Source organism: Podarcis erhardii (assembly GCF_964252035.2).
Source record: "Podarcis erhardii genome assembly, chromosome: 8".
Lineage (NCBI taxonomy): Eukaryota > Metazoa > Chordata > Lepidosauria > Squamata > Lacertidae > Podarcis > Podarcis erhardii.
In genome coordinates, this window is record NC_138499.1 from 78,055,405 (window position 1) to 78,072,095 (window position 16,691).

General features: G+C 42.3%; 1 protein-coding gene across 1 annotated transcript in view; it reads left to right on the forward strand.

Annotated features, from left to right (window-relative positions):
- MYO10 (myosin X) overlaps nucleotides 1-16,691 on the forward strand; it is a 189,841-nt gene that overhangs the window by 101,349 nt on the left and 71,801 nt on the right. Inside the window, exons 5-11 of the mRNA XM_081872960.1 lie at nucleotides 7,374-7,508; nucleotides 9,647-9,771; nucleotides 10,358-10,371; nucleotides 10,467-10,551; nucleotides 12,765-12,868; nucleotides 14,566-14,695; nucleotides 15,120-15,238. Of these exons, the coding sequence (XP_081729086.1) occupies nucleotides 7,374-7,508; nucleotides 9,647-9,771; nucleotides 10,358-10,371; nucleotides 10,467-10,551; nucleotides 12,765-12,868; nucleotides 14,566-14,695; nucleotides 15,120-15,238 (712 nt within the window). The remainder of the gene's footprint in view (nucleotides 1-7,373; nucleotides 7,509-9,646; nucleotides 9,772-10,357; nucleotides 10,372-10,466; nucleotides 10,552-12,764; nucleotides 12,869-14,565; nucleotides 14,696-15,119; nucleotides 15,239-16,691) is intronic.

The window sequence follows — 16,691 nt, forward strand, 5'->3', positions numbered from 1 at the left end:
GTGGTTCCTCAGCTGGTTCCTCCCACCATTCCTCTGCATCAAACCAGCCCATCACATCTAGGTAAAGGTGAAGGAAAAGGACCCCTGGAAGGTTAAGTCCAGGCAAAGGCGACTACGGGGTTGCAGCGCTCATCTCGCTTTCAGGCCGAGGGAGCCGGTGTTTGCCTGCAGACACATTTCCAGGTCATGTGGCCAGCATGACTAAACTGCCTCTGGCACAAAGGGACACCGTGATGGAAACCAGAGTGCACGGAAACGGCGTTTACTTTTCCATCGCAGTGGTACCTATTTATCTGCTTGCGCTAGCATGCTTTTGAACTGCTAGGTTGGCAGGAGCTGGGGCAGAGCAACGGGGATTCAACCTGCCGACCATCTGATTGGCAAGTCCAAGAGGCTCAGTGGTTTAGACCAGGGCACCACCACACCCATGGCATCTACCTACTGTGGATCTATCTATCATCTATCTATCCATCTATCTATCATCTAGCTAGCTATCCATCTATCAATCAATTATCTATCTATCTATCTATCTATCTATCTATCTATCTATCTATCTATCATCTATCTATCATCTGTCTATATCTATCTATCTATCTATCTATCTATCTATCTATCTGTCTGTCTGTCTGTCTGTCTGTCTGTCTGTCTATCTATCTATCTATCTATCTATCTATCTATCTATCTATCATCTATCTTTCTCCATCCATTCATCCATCTATTTATCCACCCATCTTATGATATGAGACATGAGGCACCTAACCATCTGTAGACACAGCACTGAAAAAGTATTTTTTAAACAATCGAATCAAACGAATTAACAGTAAACAAGTTTCTACAGTGAACAGGCATAGCCAGGAGTGAGATGGGCTATTGCCAAAAGCACATGGGTGTGGGACAAGATCCTTGGAACTGTCAAACGCCGTGCGGTTTCTCATCACAGAGAAAGCAGGAAATCCTTTCAGCATTAGTCACTTTTTTCTTTTTCTTTTTGGCGACTGCTAATGAAAGCTGCTATGCTATGCTATCGGTGACACGTTTCATTCCAAATACAGTAGGACTTGTATCAGCGTTCCTTCATCTGTGTCCAGCAATAAATGACAGAGCTGATTTCGTTGTGGGTTGCATGCTTGGCTGTCCAGCTTACAGTCAAACAGATCCCAGTTGCTAATAGAATTGACTCTTACTATTTCTGTGCAGCTTGTCAGCCTGGCTGGAAAAAGTCCCAAGTGCGTACTTGTCTGGGTCGCTTAAAAAAGATGTTGTCAAACTAGGAATGTAGAATGTTGGACTTGCCTTGATTCTTCTTTGTGGGTTTTTCTTGTGACTCACACCTCCAATTTAGGCTACGATGTTGAGCAGGTGCTGGGTGTTTGTGTGTTGGATTAACAAGTGTGTTTGAAATAGGTGAGTTAAAGAGGTTTGTTGTGGTCAATCAATATCCAGTATTAATAATGTTACCTGGTTCTTGGACATAGAATCATAGAAATGTGTTGGAGATGTAATGAGATTGAGGGTAAAGGTAAAGGGACCCCTGACCGTTAGGTCCAGTCGTGACCAACTCTAGGGTTGCGGTGCTCATCTCACTTTATTGGCCGAGGGAGCCGGCGTACAGCTTCCGGGTCATGTGGCCAGCATGACTAAGCCGCTTCTGGCGAACCAGAGCAGTGCACGGAAACGCCATTTACCTTCCTGCCGGAGCAGTACCTATTTATCTACTTGCACTTTGACATGCTTTCAAACTGCTAGATTGACAGGAGCAGGGACCAAGCAACGGGATCTCACCCCATCGCAGGGATTCGATGCACCGACCTTCTGATCAGCAAGTCCTAGGCTCTGTGGTTTAACCTACAGCGCCACCCATGTCCCGGAGATTGAGGGTATGTTTTGTCATATGTGGTGGACCTGTAAAAGGGTAAAAGAGTATTTGGGAAATAATTCATGATGAATTAAAAAAATGTTTAAAAGTACTGTTCCAAAAACAAAAAACCCAGAGTCCTTTTTGTTGGGGATAACTCAGACGGAAATTCCCAGGTGTCAAACATCTCCACTTGGGTCTCATCTGTCCAGAGGACATTGTTCCAGAAGTCTTGTGGTTTTTTCACATGCAACTTTGCAAACCTAAGCCGTGCTGCCACATTCTTTTTAGAGAGAAGAGGTTTTCTCCTGGCAACCCTTTCCAAACAAACCATACTTGTTCCGTCTTAATTGTACTGTCATGAACTTTAACATTTAACATGCTAACTGAGGCCTGTAGAGCATGAGATGTAACTCTTGGGTGTGTGTTTTTTGCAATTTCCTCTGAGCATTGCCTTGAATTTGCTGAGCCGTCCACTCCTGGGAAGATTGGCAACTGTCTCAAGTGTTTTCCACTTTTGAATAACCTTTCTCACTGTAGAATGATGGACTTTACATTGGTTGGAGATGGCCTTAGAACCCTTCCCCAGTTTCATGGGCAGTAGCAATCACTTCTCTAAGAGCATCGTGCTGTCTTTCCTCCCTGGCATTGTGCTAAAACCCACCTGAATTCTCCAGACCAGCAAAAGGGTTATTTATGTATGCTACTACTGCGGCCTGTGTTTCGTTAGCCCCAAAATGGAAAGTGAGCGAGGTCCCAACCAAAGAAGAATGGCAACTTGAGCTGACAGAATATGCGCAGCTTGCAGACTTAACATATAGAATAAGAGAAGAAGAAGAACATACATTTAGAGAAGATTGAAAAACGTTTATTGAATATATGGGGGGAAATTGTGTACACCTGAAAACGTTGGCAGCATTAAGAAAAATTCAGCAGTATAAATAAGGTTTGATGGATGTATTAACGGAATATTGAATGGTTTAGTTTTTGTAAAATATGGAGGAATCTTTGATATGCAAAATTAACCACGGAAAGAGAAGGGAAGTCATTGAAATTTCAGGGATGTTAAAAGAGTATTTTAAATTGTATAACTGAAAATTTAATAAACTTTTCATATAAAATCAATCCTATGGAAGTAGTAAGGGTATACTTAGTTTTTCCACACGTGATTTCTCAATTTTGGCTTTATTTCTGTTAAATAAGTCATGACACGTTGTAATATGTCATGTGCTGCTGTTCAACTGAGCTTGTATTTACCTAATTTTGAGACCTGCTAAGGAACAGATGATTGTTATTATGTCTTCATATTTAATCCATTGAATTCAAAGAGGGTGCACTTTCTTTTTCCCATGACCGTATGTGATGTCAGGTGAACGGCACCAACATTAGTATGGTATGCCTTGTAACTTGCTTGTCTGCAAGTAATGAATGCTAGAAGCAAAGTGATTCATTTGGATTTGGGGATGGCTTCTAAAAGGAAGCAAGTGCCCTCTAGCGGATTGCCTTATTATTTACAGCTTTGCTTTGGGTTTTGTGCAGACTCAAGCAAGTTCTCCATCTGACATTTGGCAACAATATAAATATAATGGCTTATTGGGCGACTGCTTTTAAGATGTTGTCTTCAACTTGTGCAGAGGGTCAGTGCTCCCGTGTGCCTGAAGGAGTGTCTCTGCCTCATCGCTCAGCCTGGACACTGAGATCCAGCACTGAGGGCCTCCTGGCGGTTCCCTCACTGCAAGAAGTGAAGTTACAGGGAACCAGGCACAGGGCCTTCTTGGTAGTGGCGCCTGCCCCGCAGAACGCCCTCCCATCAGATGTTGAAGCATTAAATAATTATATAACCTTTCGTAGACATCTGAAGGCAGCCCTGTGTAGGGAAGCATTTAATGTTTGATGTTTAGTTTTGTCTTGTTATATTTTGTTGGAAGCCACACAGAGTGGCTGGGGCAATCCAAGCCATATGGGTAGGGTACAAGAATTTTTTTTTTGTTATTATTATTATTATTATTATTATTATTATTATTATTATTATTATTTGCTGTGAACTTCAAACAGTCAATACAGTCATATCTCAGCTCCTGAACGCCTCGGGAGTCAAATGTTCTGCTCCTGAATGATTGAAAACCAGAAGTGAGTGTTCCAGTTTTTAAATTTTGCGGGGCATGGCTTCCGCTATTGTTTCCAGAGCGGCTGCGCAATTGGGAACCAATCGGAAGCTGCACCTTGGTTTCTGAACTTTTCGGAAGTCAAACGGACTTGCAGAACACATTCCATTTGACTTCCGAGATAGGTCTATACTTTACTGAGACAGTAAGTACAGTGGTACCTCGGGTTACATACGCTTCAGGTTACATACGCTTCAGGTTACATACTCCGCTAACCCAGAAATAGTGCTTCAGGTTAAGAACTTTGCTTCAGGATGTTCTGGCGGCGCAGCAGCAGCAGAAGGCCCCATTAGCTAAAGTGGTGCTTCAGGTTAAGAACAGTTTCAGGTTAAGAACGGACCTCTGGAATGAATTAAGTACTTAACCCGAGATACCACTATAATGCGAGACTCAGCTGCTGGCTTAAACCAAAGCACCTCAGTCGCAAAGTGAATATTCTCTCTACTTCAGCCTCCATCTGCAGCCATGGCCTCCCTGACAGGGTTGTTGTAAGGGTGACTGAGTTAGGATATTTGAGATGCTTAGGAATCTTCTAAAGTGCGATAGAAATGGGTCTACAAATTTTGGCGGAGCCTGGCAAACCAACCATGATTTCCAGCAACCCTGCAAAGCTCTGCTTTCTTGACTCACAGAGGCAAAAAGAGTGGTTTTTCTTTTATACTGGCTACCTGACAAAGTCGGAGAGGTTTGTAGAGAGAGGAGGAGCTGCAGGCAGTAAGTTTGTGTTGGTAGCAGCTTGCTACCAACCCACAGGCTGCATTCCAGCAGAAGATGCAGCCTGGCGCCATTTTGAAAAAGAGTGATTTTCCGCCAGTGGTTTCTTGCTCTGGCAGAGTATGCCGACTGTTTTCCCCGCTGGTTGCTAAAATTAAATGTCTGGCAGTTGCCACTAGCAACTACAGGTTCAACTTGGCAACTGCGCATGCTGATTTAACTTCCTTCCGCAAGGCCTGTAAGACAGAGCTATTCTGCCTGGCTTTCAATTTGAACTTAGCCCGATCTTTTATTCCCCTTCCTTCCCTCCCCTTCCCCTTTTTATGAAGATTACCCACTCTGGATCCCACAGCTAATTCTCCCCTGGTCTCCTCGCTGGCCCAAATAAGACTAATTTAGCCAATCCACTAATTGGATGGATTTCCCCCCTAAATTGATTTTTGAATTCTGAATTTCTTGTTATTCACGTTTATACTGTATTTTATGCTGTTTTTTGTTGCATCAATTAAGTGTTTTAAATTTGTTGTTAGCCGCCCTGAGCCCGGTTTTCTGAACCGGGAAGGGCAGGGTATAAATAAAATGAATTATTATTATTATTATTATTATTATTATTAATGCACTAGTATGGGGCATGGGATGTGATTAAAAGAAAAACAGATTCCCCGCCCCCTTTAAAAGCAGCCAGGATTGTGGTGGACATGGCAGGAAGGAATGATTTGTCCAAGGCAATCATGCTCAAAATGTGAAATGTATCTGATTATGGAATCGTTGCCTTTAAACCGTCTCCTGGAAGCCTCAAAGACTCTTTCTTCAGCCTTAAGAGGAACATAAAGCAAACTGCCCTTTGGACAAACATCAGACTTTTTCCACAGGGAGGTTTATTCTGACATACCAAGATAAAAGGATGGATTTGGCGAACTCGTTGGCCTTATCTCTTCCCCGTTGTGCAAGATACGGAGCCCAGAGATTGAAGTGTGTTTGGAGAGTGCTGCTTTTGTTGCATTGCATGTGATGGCATTGGTCGAAAGGGCATGTTGCTGTTTGAGATTATGTAGCTTTCGAGATTTTGCATGTGATCCCTCATAGCACATTAATCCAGAAGTGTTTGAGTGGGAATTATCTTTGTAAATAAGTGGAAATACTGAATGCAGACCTGCCCCCCTCAAAATATATTATGATTATTTATATGTCATGTATCTAAGAGATGACTGAGTGGTGCATGCTCTGGTTATCTCCCGCTTGGACTACTGCAATGCACTCTACGTGGGGCTACCTTTGAAGGTGACTTGGAAACTGCAATTAATCCAGAATGCGGCAGCTAGACTGGTGACTGGGAGTGGCCACCAAGACCATATAACACCGGTCCTGAAAGATCTTCATTGGCTCCCAGTATGTTTCCGAGCACAATTCAAAGTGCTAGTGCTGACCTTCAAAGCCCTAAACGGTCTCGGTCCAGTATACCTGAAGAACTATCATCCAGCCTGGACACTGAGGTCCAGGGTCGAGTGCCTTCTGGCTGTTCCCTCACTGCGAGAAGTGAGGTTACAGGGAACCAGGCAGAGGGCCTTCTCGGTAGTGGTGCCCGCCCTGTGGAACGCCCTCCCAGCAGATGTCAAAGCAATAAACAACTATTTTACTTTTAAAAGTCAACTGAAGGCTGCCCTGTTTAGGGAAGTTTTTAATGTCTGATGCTGTATTGTTTTTAATATTCAGTTAGAAGCCGCCCAGAGTGGCTGGGGAAACCAGCCAGATGGGCGGGGTATAAATAATAAATTATTATTATTATATGATGGCAAAAAGCAGAGAAAGCTGATAGAGGAGGAGGATTAAAAGGAAGCTGGCGATAACTAACCACCCGAAACATTCTTTAAAAGTGCTTGTTACGTAACGTATCAGAAACCGGACAAAATGGCAGATACAATTTTCAAGTGCATCTGTGGCCAAATTATGAATGTGACTGGATCTCTAATGTTTACTTTCCACTGTAAAAGGAGCTGCAAAACACACACACACCAATCAGCTGTATGGCCTTCCAATGAAAATATACAGCTTTTCCCCACATGCAGTGGGCAAGGGGTGTAGTAATTTAGATGCTGATAGTTTAGATGCCAGCTACTTTTACCTTGGGGGATGCATTCTTATATTGTTGAGTGTTATTTCTTATTTCTTAATGGGTGGGGTGTAAGTGTAAATAACAGCAACTCTCAGTCAAAGAAGCTTAGTTCGCAGTGATCATAATCCGTTGTAGCAAAGACTGGTTCTCCGATTTATATGGTTCTCAGATTTCAGGCTCTGCGCAAAGTCTATTAAATGCGACATTGGTTTATCTTAGCTCTCAGAAGCTCTGCTTCTGATTACCTACCTGGATACCATTTCTCAGACCGCGTCTAACAATAAATATTATTTATTTATTTAAAATGTATATCCTGGTTCACTAGCCAGCAATATGCTCTTGCGATGGCTAACAAAAAATGAAGGAAAAAGCATTAATTTTTAAAAAATGAAATCATAATTACTGCCACTCACAGACATAAAAAGCCTTTTTCAATAAACGTCCAGCAAGTCTTCTTGAATTTTCAAGGTATGAGATCATTGGTACAGTTAACTAATTTAAGTCTTGTTTTCCTTTTGTCTTCCAGCGGTGAGAGTGGTGCTGGCAAAACAGAGAGCACAAAGCTGATACTCAAGTTTTTGTCCGCTGTGAGCCAACATTCGCTGGAACTCTCTCGCAAAGAGAAAACATCTAGTGTGGAACAAGCAATTTTGGAGAGCAGGTACTGTGTTCATAGCCTCACGTATCTTCCAGGCAGTAGGGAAGATACATGGAAGGAAGATATTTCGGGGTTGACCGTTGTCTGCTTAGCAGTTAGAAAACAAAACTGGCAGTACCAGGGACAGGTAAACAACCCAACAAGCACAGATGAGCGGGGTATAAATAATAAATTATGATGATGATGACTGAACATTTTCTAAACTATGGTAGTATACATTTAAGTGATCATACAAATGCAGAGGGCTTCACTTGTTGGATGCATCGAACACTTTAAAATTCAAATGGAAGTAAGTTTTGTTTTTCTTCCATAAAATCCATTTTTTTATAGTCAGAATTCTGGTAGCCGAGCCTATATTTTAGCCTGCCAGGTGCTTAGCAACCCTCCTGTATTTGCAATCTGAGCCACTATCCTAGGACTTTCCTTCTCATGAGTTTTCCGGGGAGTAAGAAATCATTGCAAGAGAGAAGCCTTTTTGTGGGGTGTATTATTATTTTTGGGCAGATGTTGTTTGGTTGCGCGTATAATTTACCCGTGTGTACAATTAATGATTCATTCATTGATGTTGCCGCATGTTATCTAGCTTAAATAAGTTGTCTTCCTTTGAAAATGCCTGCGTTCTAATTGAAGGTATCATAGATCAATGAGCATATCAAAAGAGAGAGGTTAAGGGTGCAACAGAGGTCACATGGATACCGCAGAATCTCTTTACAGCATCCTTGGACTATTTCATAATAACTGGTTTAGAGTAATTACAGCTCTGTAGCCTTTTCTACCTGTGGGGCAGCAATGCTACAGCTTAGCAGAGACAGGGGGACAAAGTCAGGTTTTTAAGTGTAATTGGGTGGGGGGATATGTTTGTTTTACTGCATCAGACTCATTAAAATATGTCTAACTGAAGTGTTATTGTTTATATGGTGTCCTTACTGGATGTGGAAATTTAGGATGGGGTGGGTCAACAAATGACAGGAGTTGGGAATGTAATGTAAGATGGTAGACTTTTGGTAGCAGGCCAGGCCAGGAGCTGGTGAACTTGAGGACATATTTGAAAAGAGCTTGGGGTACATTTGAAAAGAGGGACGGGGGAAGGACAGATGGACAAAAGTGGAGAGAAGGAAGGCGAAAAGTGAAGACTACTTGCTCACAAATTTATTGACAGCTGCACAAATTATTATAGCCAGGAAGTGGAAGGGGCAAGCAGAATAGAAAATGGAAGAATAGTATAAAGAGGTGTGGGATATAGCTACTGATGATAAATTAACATGTGCCATTAAGGTAAGGCCGGGAATACGCAGAAGAAATAATTTTGGGGAGATATGGAGGGTGTTTGTTGAATTTGTAGTGTTAAAACAGAAAGGGGTTCAAACCGCCGCAAGAGGTGTTGAAAATTTGGGAGGTTGGATAGTTGCAGTGGAATGGTCTCATGGGTGGGATGCACATTTTTATTCTTATTTATTACTTTGTCAAAATATTAATATTAATAATAATAATAATAATTTTTAAAATGTAACGATTAAGAGAAGACTAAGGAAAGGCAGTTAAGGACAACAGAATGGGCAACTGAACACTCACTAGTTGATCTGCACTAGGGAGCAAGGATTGAACAATGGAAAATATACTGAGGATGTGGAAATAAAACCTGAGGATATAGAATTATCAAGAGTTACAGAAACACAGATTGGAGATTGCCTCAGATTAATACAGGGTATCTTGGCACACTTAGGTTTTTTTTGTTTTGCCCATGGTTTTACCCTTAAGTCTAGCTGCACAGGCTTAAACTGTTTCTGGAATATTCCATTTGCAGCTCCGAGATAGCTTGATTAAATGCTCCCCCATATATAAATCTGCTCACACACTAAACAAAGCAAGCAGATTAGATGTCAAAGAAAAAAGGTTCTAGTCAGCCTCTTTGTTTTCTGTGTGGAGGGATTTTTTTCCCTTGGTGGGAACATTCAGATATGCAATCCCCTATCTGTGGAATGAAAGTGCATTGTCTAGGAGACAAAAATTAAAGATTAAGGAGATAGCTGGCAGTACTTTACACTGGATATACTTTTTTAAAATCGAAAGTTCTAGTAAACAATGTTTATTCTTCCTCAAACAGCTAGTGCATTTGTTATCTATCTTTATTTTTTCCACAGCCCAATTATGGAAGCTTTTGGCAACGCAAAGACTGTTTACAACAACAACTCAAGTCGCTTTGGGAAATTCATTCAGTTGAATTTCTGTCAGAAAGGCAACATTCAGGGAGGAAAAATTGTAGATTGTATCCTTTGTCCTCTGGGATTGCCCTAATATTTACAGTATGACAACTGTGTGCATTTTTACACAACAAGCAAAGAAGATGTTGCCTCTCTTTCAATATACATTCCAAGTTCTTAAGTTAGAATGCAAAAATCTATAAAAACCAGTTCATATGCTTAGTACCAAACCTATGTATTTTTTATCCTAGATCATCCTGAAATTCCGCAGTGAAATAATTTTGCTTCTAAAGTCTGTTACTGACCATGGTTTGTGTGAGTGAAACAAACCTTAGTTCTCTGGTTGATAGGTAACACTAAGACAGTAACTGCTTGCTCTAGAGTGATTTCCATGGTCAGGGTAAACCATTAACTATGCTTTACCATGATGTGTGAACTGGGCCACTGAATTTTGTGGCAAATAAACAGATGCCAATTAAAATACTCACCCAGTGACAGTCTTACGTTTACATTAAAATAAAATAAAAATGATGGATGCAAACGTTGCTCGTGCAAGTCTGCTAGGAAATGAATATATAGGCTTCAGTTCACCCCAACCTCCTCAAATGAAACATTCTGTTCCTTGACTTTTCGACCTGCTGCCTGCTGAAGATTTATTAGAGAAGGTAAGTCAGCATTTTGATTTCTTTCAATGTAAAGGATTGCGCTGAGAATCTCACCTACCTGCCGAACAGATCTCTAAATACGTTTTCTCTTGTAGAATCGAGTAGTAAGGCAAAATCCAGGAGAGAGAAATTATCACATATTCTATGCCCTGCTGGCGGGGATTGAGGGAGAAAAGAAAGGTGAGAGGCAGTCTTCTGCTTAAATAATGTTTTACAGTGCCCCTTGGAAGGAGATTTTTCCTAAGATTCCCACCACCAGCATTTCATGATCCTGTTGTTGTTGTTGTTGTTTAGTCATTTAGTCGTGTCTGACTCTTCGTGACCCCATGGACCAGAGCACACCAGGCACTCCTGTCTTCCACTGCCTCCCGCAGTTTAGTCAAACTCATGCTGTTGCTTCGAGAACACTGTCCAACCATCTTGTCCTCTGTCGTCCCCTTCTCCTTGTGCCCTCCATCTTTCCCAACATCAGGGTCTTTTCCAGGGAGTCTTCTCTTCTCATGAGGTGGCCATAGTATTGGAGCCTCAGCTTCATGATCGGTCCTTCCAGTGAGCACTCAGGGCTGATTTCCTTCAGAATGGAGAGGTTTGATCTTCTTGCAGTCCATGGGACTCTCAAGAGTCTCCTCCAACACCATAATTCAAAAGCATCAATTCTTCGGCGATCAGCCTTCTTTATGGTCCAGCTCTCACTTCCATACATCGCTACTGGGAAAACCATAGCTTTAACTATATGGACCTTTGTTGGCATGATCCTAGTATTTTTTAAATATATGACCTAAGAAAATAATTAAAGAGTGCTATGTTGTGTTGTGTTGTGTTATGTTATATATAGAGAGAACGATTGCCTAAAAAGATAGGTGCTAATCATGATACATCCCATCATACCAAAAGTCTCTCCAAATCCCACTTTCTCCCCAAGTCTATACTTACTTACTTGCACCAGACAATTGGGCACAATCTGCTCTAAGAACTAGGTTGTATAGTCTGAACCTAATTGTCTAACCTGAGTAAGACCCGTTGGGTTTGTATTGGTAAACTTAGTGCCACATTGAAAAGGTACTAACTTTGAAGAAGTTCCTACCAGAGAAGAATAGCAGATGAAGTTAATGGACTATGCTGAAATTGCAAAATTGACCAGAAGAGTCAGAAATCAGGAAGATAAGGAATGGGGAAAATTTATAACTTATCTTAAAGACCATTGTAAACAGTTAAAATCATTAGTGGGATTGGAAGGAAGATCACTTGTAGTTTAAGGTTGAATTCTGGACATGATGGAAGAGGCAAAGGATTTGGAGTATTGTAAACTATGCGGGAGGAAATGGTTAATATTAGGACCCACAAAGGGGAGGATGGAAGTCCAGGAGATTCCTTGGAATCTTGTTTTTATTATTTATATTTAATATACAGTGGAATCTCGGGTTTTCGAGTGTCTCAGAAGCCGAATGCTTTAGAACCTGAACGCCAAAAACCCGGAAGTAAATGCTTCTGTTTTTGAACACGTCTCAGAAATCGAACAACTTCCGAGGCATGTTTCTTCATTTTCTCAATGGAATTTGCTGGCCGCCCATTGTGCCTTGGTTGTTGAACGTTTCGGAAGTCGAACGGTCTTCTGGAGTCGTTTACTCTCAACAACCGAGGTACCACTGTATCTCTGTAAAATTTTAATTTGAAAAACCAAAAAATAAAATAAAATAAAATAAAATAAAATAAAATAAAATAAAATAAAATAAAAAATAAAATAAAATAAATTTTCCAAAGAAAGAAAGAAAGAAAGAAAGAAAGAAAGAAAGAAAGAAAGAAAGGTACCAACTTTGGCTTAGCCACTATCCTGATATGCATTATTTATTTTATTTATTAAATTTATAAATCGCCCTTCATCAAAAGATCTCAGGGCAGTTCACAGCATTGCAGTTGGAACAAACATTCTGCAATCCCCTTCATCCCAGACATGGTATCACCTTTTGCATTCTCCTCCTGTATCTATCTGTATCTGTATCTGTATCTGCCTCCAGTCTCTGTTCTCAAAGTACACACACACAGAGCAGTCTACCTGTGTGTCAAATCAATGCAGGAATGGCACACAGAGGGGTTGTTTTGTGATACACTCTGCCGCTGGAAATTTCCCGAGACTAAGCTGGAGAATTTCGCACAGAGCATTGTGAAATTTTATTTTCGAGGAATGCATTTGGTATGCATTTCTCATGTACGCAAGCATCACTTTTGAGTAGCTGCTATTGCCCCCTAAAATTACCTCTTTATGTTAACCTATCATGGAGAAACATTGCACATAATGGACAGTATTATTTGGTGTTTCTTCTCTTGTGTGATTTAAGCAACTTTCCCTTAATTTAAATACAACAGTATGAATTAACTGTTTTTCCTGTTTCCAGATGCATTTTACCTATCTGTACCAGAGAACTATCACTACCTGAACCAGTCTGGATGTGTAGCGGACAAGACAATCAATGACAAGGAATCCTTCAAAGAAGTCATTGTGAGTTCGACATGCCCCTTCTTTACGGATTGGCCAGTAACGTCACAAATTATTTTGACGTGGCAGTCACTTTGAAGTTGAGATTGTCTGCTAACAATGACAAGGTTCTGTAAAGGAACCTCACAGCCCTTGTGGCAATTTTGAGGGCTTGTGTATACTGTGTACCATCATCAGGAAAGCGCAGCAAAACCCCCCTGAACTGCACCACTTCAGAGGAGAGAGGGTTTTAAAAACCACTGTTTCCCAAATTTGGGAATCCATCTGGTTTTGGACTACAATTCCTATCATTCCTGACCACTGGTCTTGCTCGCTAGGGATGATGAGAGTTGTAGCCCCAAAACAGATGGAGACCCATGTTTGGGAAACAGTGATCTTAATCTTCCCAACCATATTTCAGTGGCAACATCTGGGACAAAGCTACAGGTTGGAGTCATACCCACTGTTTAATGGCGCTGTGGTCTAAACCACTGAGCCTCTAGGGCTTGCCGATCAGAAGGTCGGCGGTTCGAATCCCCACAAAGCGGTGAGCTCCTTTAGCTCTGTCCCAGCTCCTGCCAACCTAGCAGTTCAAAATAGGTAGCGTTGCGGCGGTGGGAAGGTAAACAACATTTCTGTGCGCTCTGGTTTCTGTCACGGTGTCCCGTTGCGCCAGAAGCGTTTTAGTCATGCTGGCCACATGATCTGGAAAGTTGTCTGTGGACAAACGCCAGCTCCCTCAGCTTGGAAAGCGAGATGAGCGCCGCAACCCCATAGTCGTCTTTGACTGGACTTAACCTTTTTTTTTAATTTCCTGTGCATGGGTTATGTGAAGTGGAGGAACCAGGGGGTCCGCCATTTTCACTCTCCTGAGACTAAGCCTGAACAATTGCCATTGCAATAATAGCTCCTGGCTATGGGTGGTATCCAGTGAAGTAATACCATGAATAGACTGACTTTCACTCGTAGTACTGAACTTCCTCTCCCCCTCCTCCCCCTGTGATCCCCACCATACAACTGCTCTGGGGATTGGCGTAACCAGAACAGATTTTGGGAGGAGCAGCAGGGGAAATTCCGTTGCCTGAATGGAAGTTGTTCCACTCATGTAGGGCATAGCTGTCAGCCGTCCCTTATTTGGTGGGAAAGTCCCTTATCCCAGCGCCGTGTCCCGCTGCTGTCCCTTATTGATGATGTCCCTTAAATTTCCTGGATTTCAAAGGAAGCAGCTCCTCTCTCTCCCTCCCTGCCGGTCAGGGAGGAGGGAGGCTCCAACTGTGTTGCTTGGCTGCGTTGCTCACCCAATAAGGAGTCTAAGAATGACTGGGGGGTGGAGCTTGCATGCCTTGTGCCGATCAAATCGGCTGTGTTGCCTGGGGACTCGCCTTTGCTCAGCGCTTCCCAGCGGAGAGGTGACAGTGGTTTTCCTTGCTGCATCCCCTTTGCCGGGTTGCTGCGCTGTGGGAAGCACCGCTTGAGGCTTCGTTTGGCTGCTGGCTGGGCTTTCTGCCTTTGGCTTGGAGGGGCTCAGAAGTCGAACATACCAGTGTTCAGAAAATCCCTTATTTTGGCTGCTGATCCCTTATTTTTGAGGCTGCTGGTCCCTTATTTTCAAGTCTGTAAGTTGACAGCTATGATGTAGGGCCTTTGCTGAATTCAACATGAAGAGGTGGGTAAATGTGTTGTGTTAACCATCTCAAGGTCTCATGTTTTCCCTCCCCTAGACTGCAATGGAAGTGATGCAGTTTACCACAGAAGAGGTGCGAGATGTTCTCAGGCTGCTTGCCGGTGTTTTGCACCTAGGCAACATTGAATTTATTACCGCGGGTGGAGCACAGGTGTCCTTCAAAACAGGTAAAAAAAGATGGCTGCTTCCTTTGGTATAAGCATTATTTATTAGGAATATTTATACCCTGCCTTTTTGGTTCAAAAATCGAACTGCCTCAGGCGACTTTTTAAAAAAAATCAATTTAAAGCCAGCAAATCACCTCCTTGTCAAGAAGGCCCCAATCCAATTTTCATAATTGGTATTGATCGGCTCTGAAAATAAATTTGGATCGTTCTCCCTAGAAAGGAAAAACAATGTGAGTTAGTATGTGCAGTCAGTTGAAGGGAAATAGACATCTGTGAATTATGAACTGCTTATTAGGCCATCACTTTGTCTTTGCCCTACAGGGAGCCTTAGGTTTTCCTTGCCAACCCATGAGATGTTGCTGTGCTTGTCTGTGCATAATTCTATTAGTTTTAAAACTTATTCATCATCTCTGTCTGTTGCTAGCTCTGGGTAGATCAGCAGAGTTACTTGGGCTGGACTCAACGCAGCTGACAGAAGCATTGACACAGCGATCAATGATACTCAGGGGAGAAGAAATTCTGACACCTCTCAGTGTACAACAGGTACAGTGAAGTTACTCTGGGGTATTTTACTTGTGTATCCTGTTTTTAGAATATCTGGCTTTGGCTGTCTGGTCATACCAAGGCTTTGTGAGATCTGGTTTTCAACATTGCGCTATATAGCCAGCTAAACACCACAATATAGCGATAAATCACAGTGTCTGAAATAAGGATGGAACTGTGTGGAGGCGAACAGTACGACTGGATGATACCTGGATTTCAGCATTGTGATATATCGTGATTCTTCAACATCAACTTTGTTGGACTGGTCGTGTTGTGCGGATGCCTGATTATCGTCTTCCAAAGCAACTACTCTATTCTAAACTTAAAAATGGAAAGCGTGGTCAACAAAGGAGGTTTAAAGACTCTCCCAAGGCAAATCTTTAAAAATGTAGTGTAAACACCAACAACTGGGAAACACTGGCCTGTGAGCGCTCCAATTGGAGAACAGCCTTTACCAAAGGTGTCATGGGCTTTGAAGACACTTGAACTTGGGATGAAAGGGAGAAACATGCTAAGAGGAAGGCACATTTGGCAAACCCTCACTGTGATCAACTCCTGCCTGGAAACCTATGTCCCCACTGTGGCAGGATGTGTGGTTCCAGAATTGGCCTCCACAGTCACTTATGGATTCACTGTTAAGACCGTGTTCATGGAAGACAATCTAACTTGGCTACGAGTGATCGCCATAGAAGAAGAAGATATCACCACTTAAATATCGCAATATACCATAAGTCTGAAATAAGGATGGAGCTATGTAGAGGCATTGGCTGCCTTCACGGTTTCCCCCACATTGTGATTTTTGCATAGCACACACATGACCGTGATTCACTATATATTGCCAGGTCAAAAACTATGAAACCAATATTACAATAGGGACTTCAAACTGGTTTGGGACAATATATTGATATATTGACATGACCGAAGGACAGAGAAGACTGTGTTAAGGATGTAGGACAGGCATAGGCAAACTCGGCCCTCCAGATGTTTTGAGACTACAATTCCCATCATCCCTGACCACTGATGGGAGTTGTAGTCCCAAAACATCTGGAGGGCCGAGTCTGCCTATGCCTGATGTAGGACCTGCTCATGAAACTCCAAAGAGAGCACCACTGCTGTCTCCTCAATGTTATTCATCAAATTGATGGGTGGTACACTCCGGTCTGAGTTAAAGAGACCAAAAGAAACCTTGAGGTACAGTCTCAACGGCTAGAATGTCAAAGCCTGAGCTGAATCTCTGTTCAGGCTTTGAGATGAACTAGAGACGGAAACAGTGGAGATGCACATGCCCTCTTGGGGAAATGCTGGTTTTGTCTTATACAGGACAATGTTAATGAGAGGAGGGTGCTCCTTTAGATGGCTTCCTGTTTAACCCTTCAGTAACAGGCCACTTCCTTTGCTTTGCATTTTCACTTTTTGATTACCGGTAGAACGTTTGCCTGTGGAGTTTTTGTCC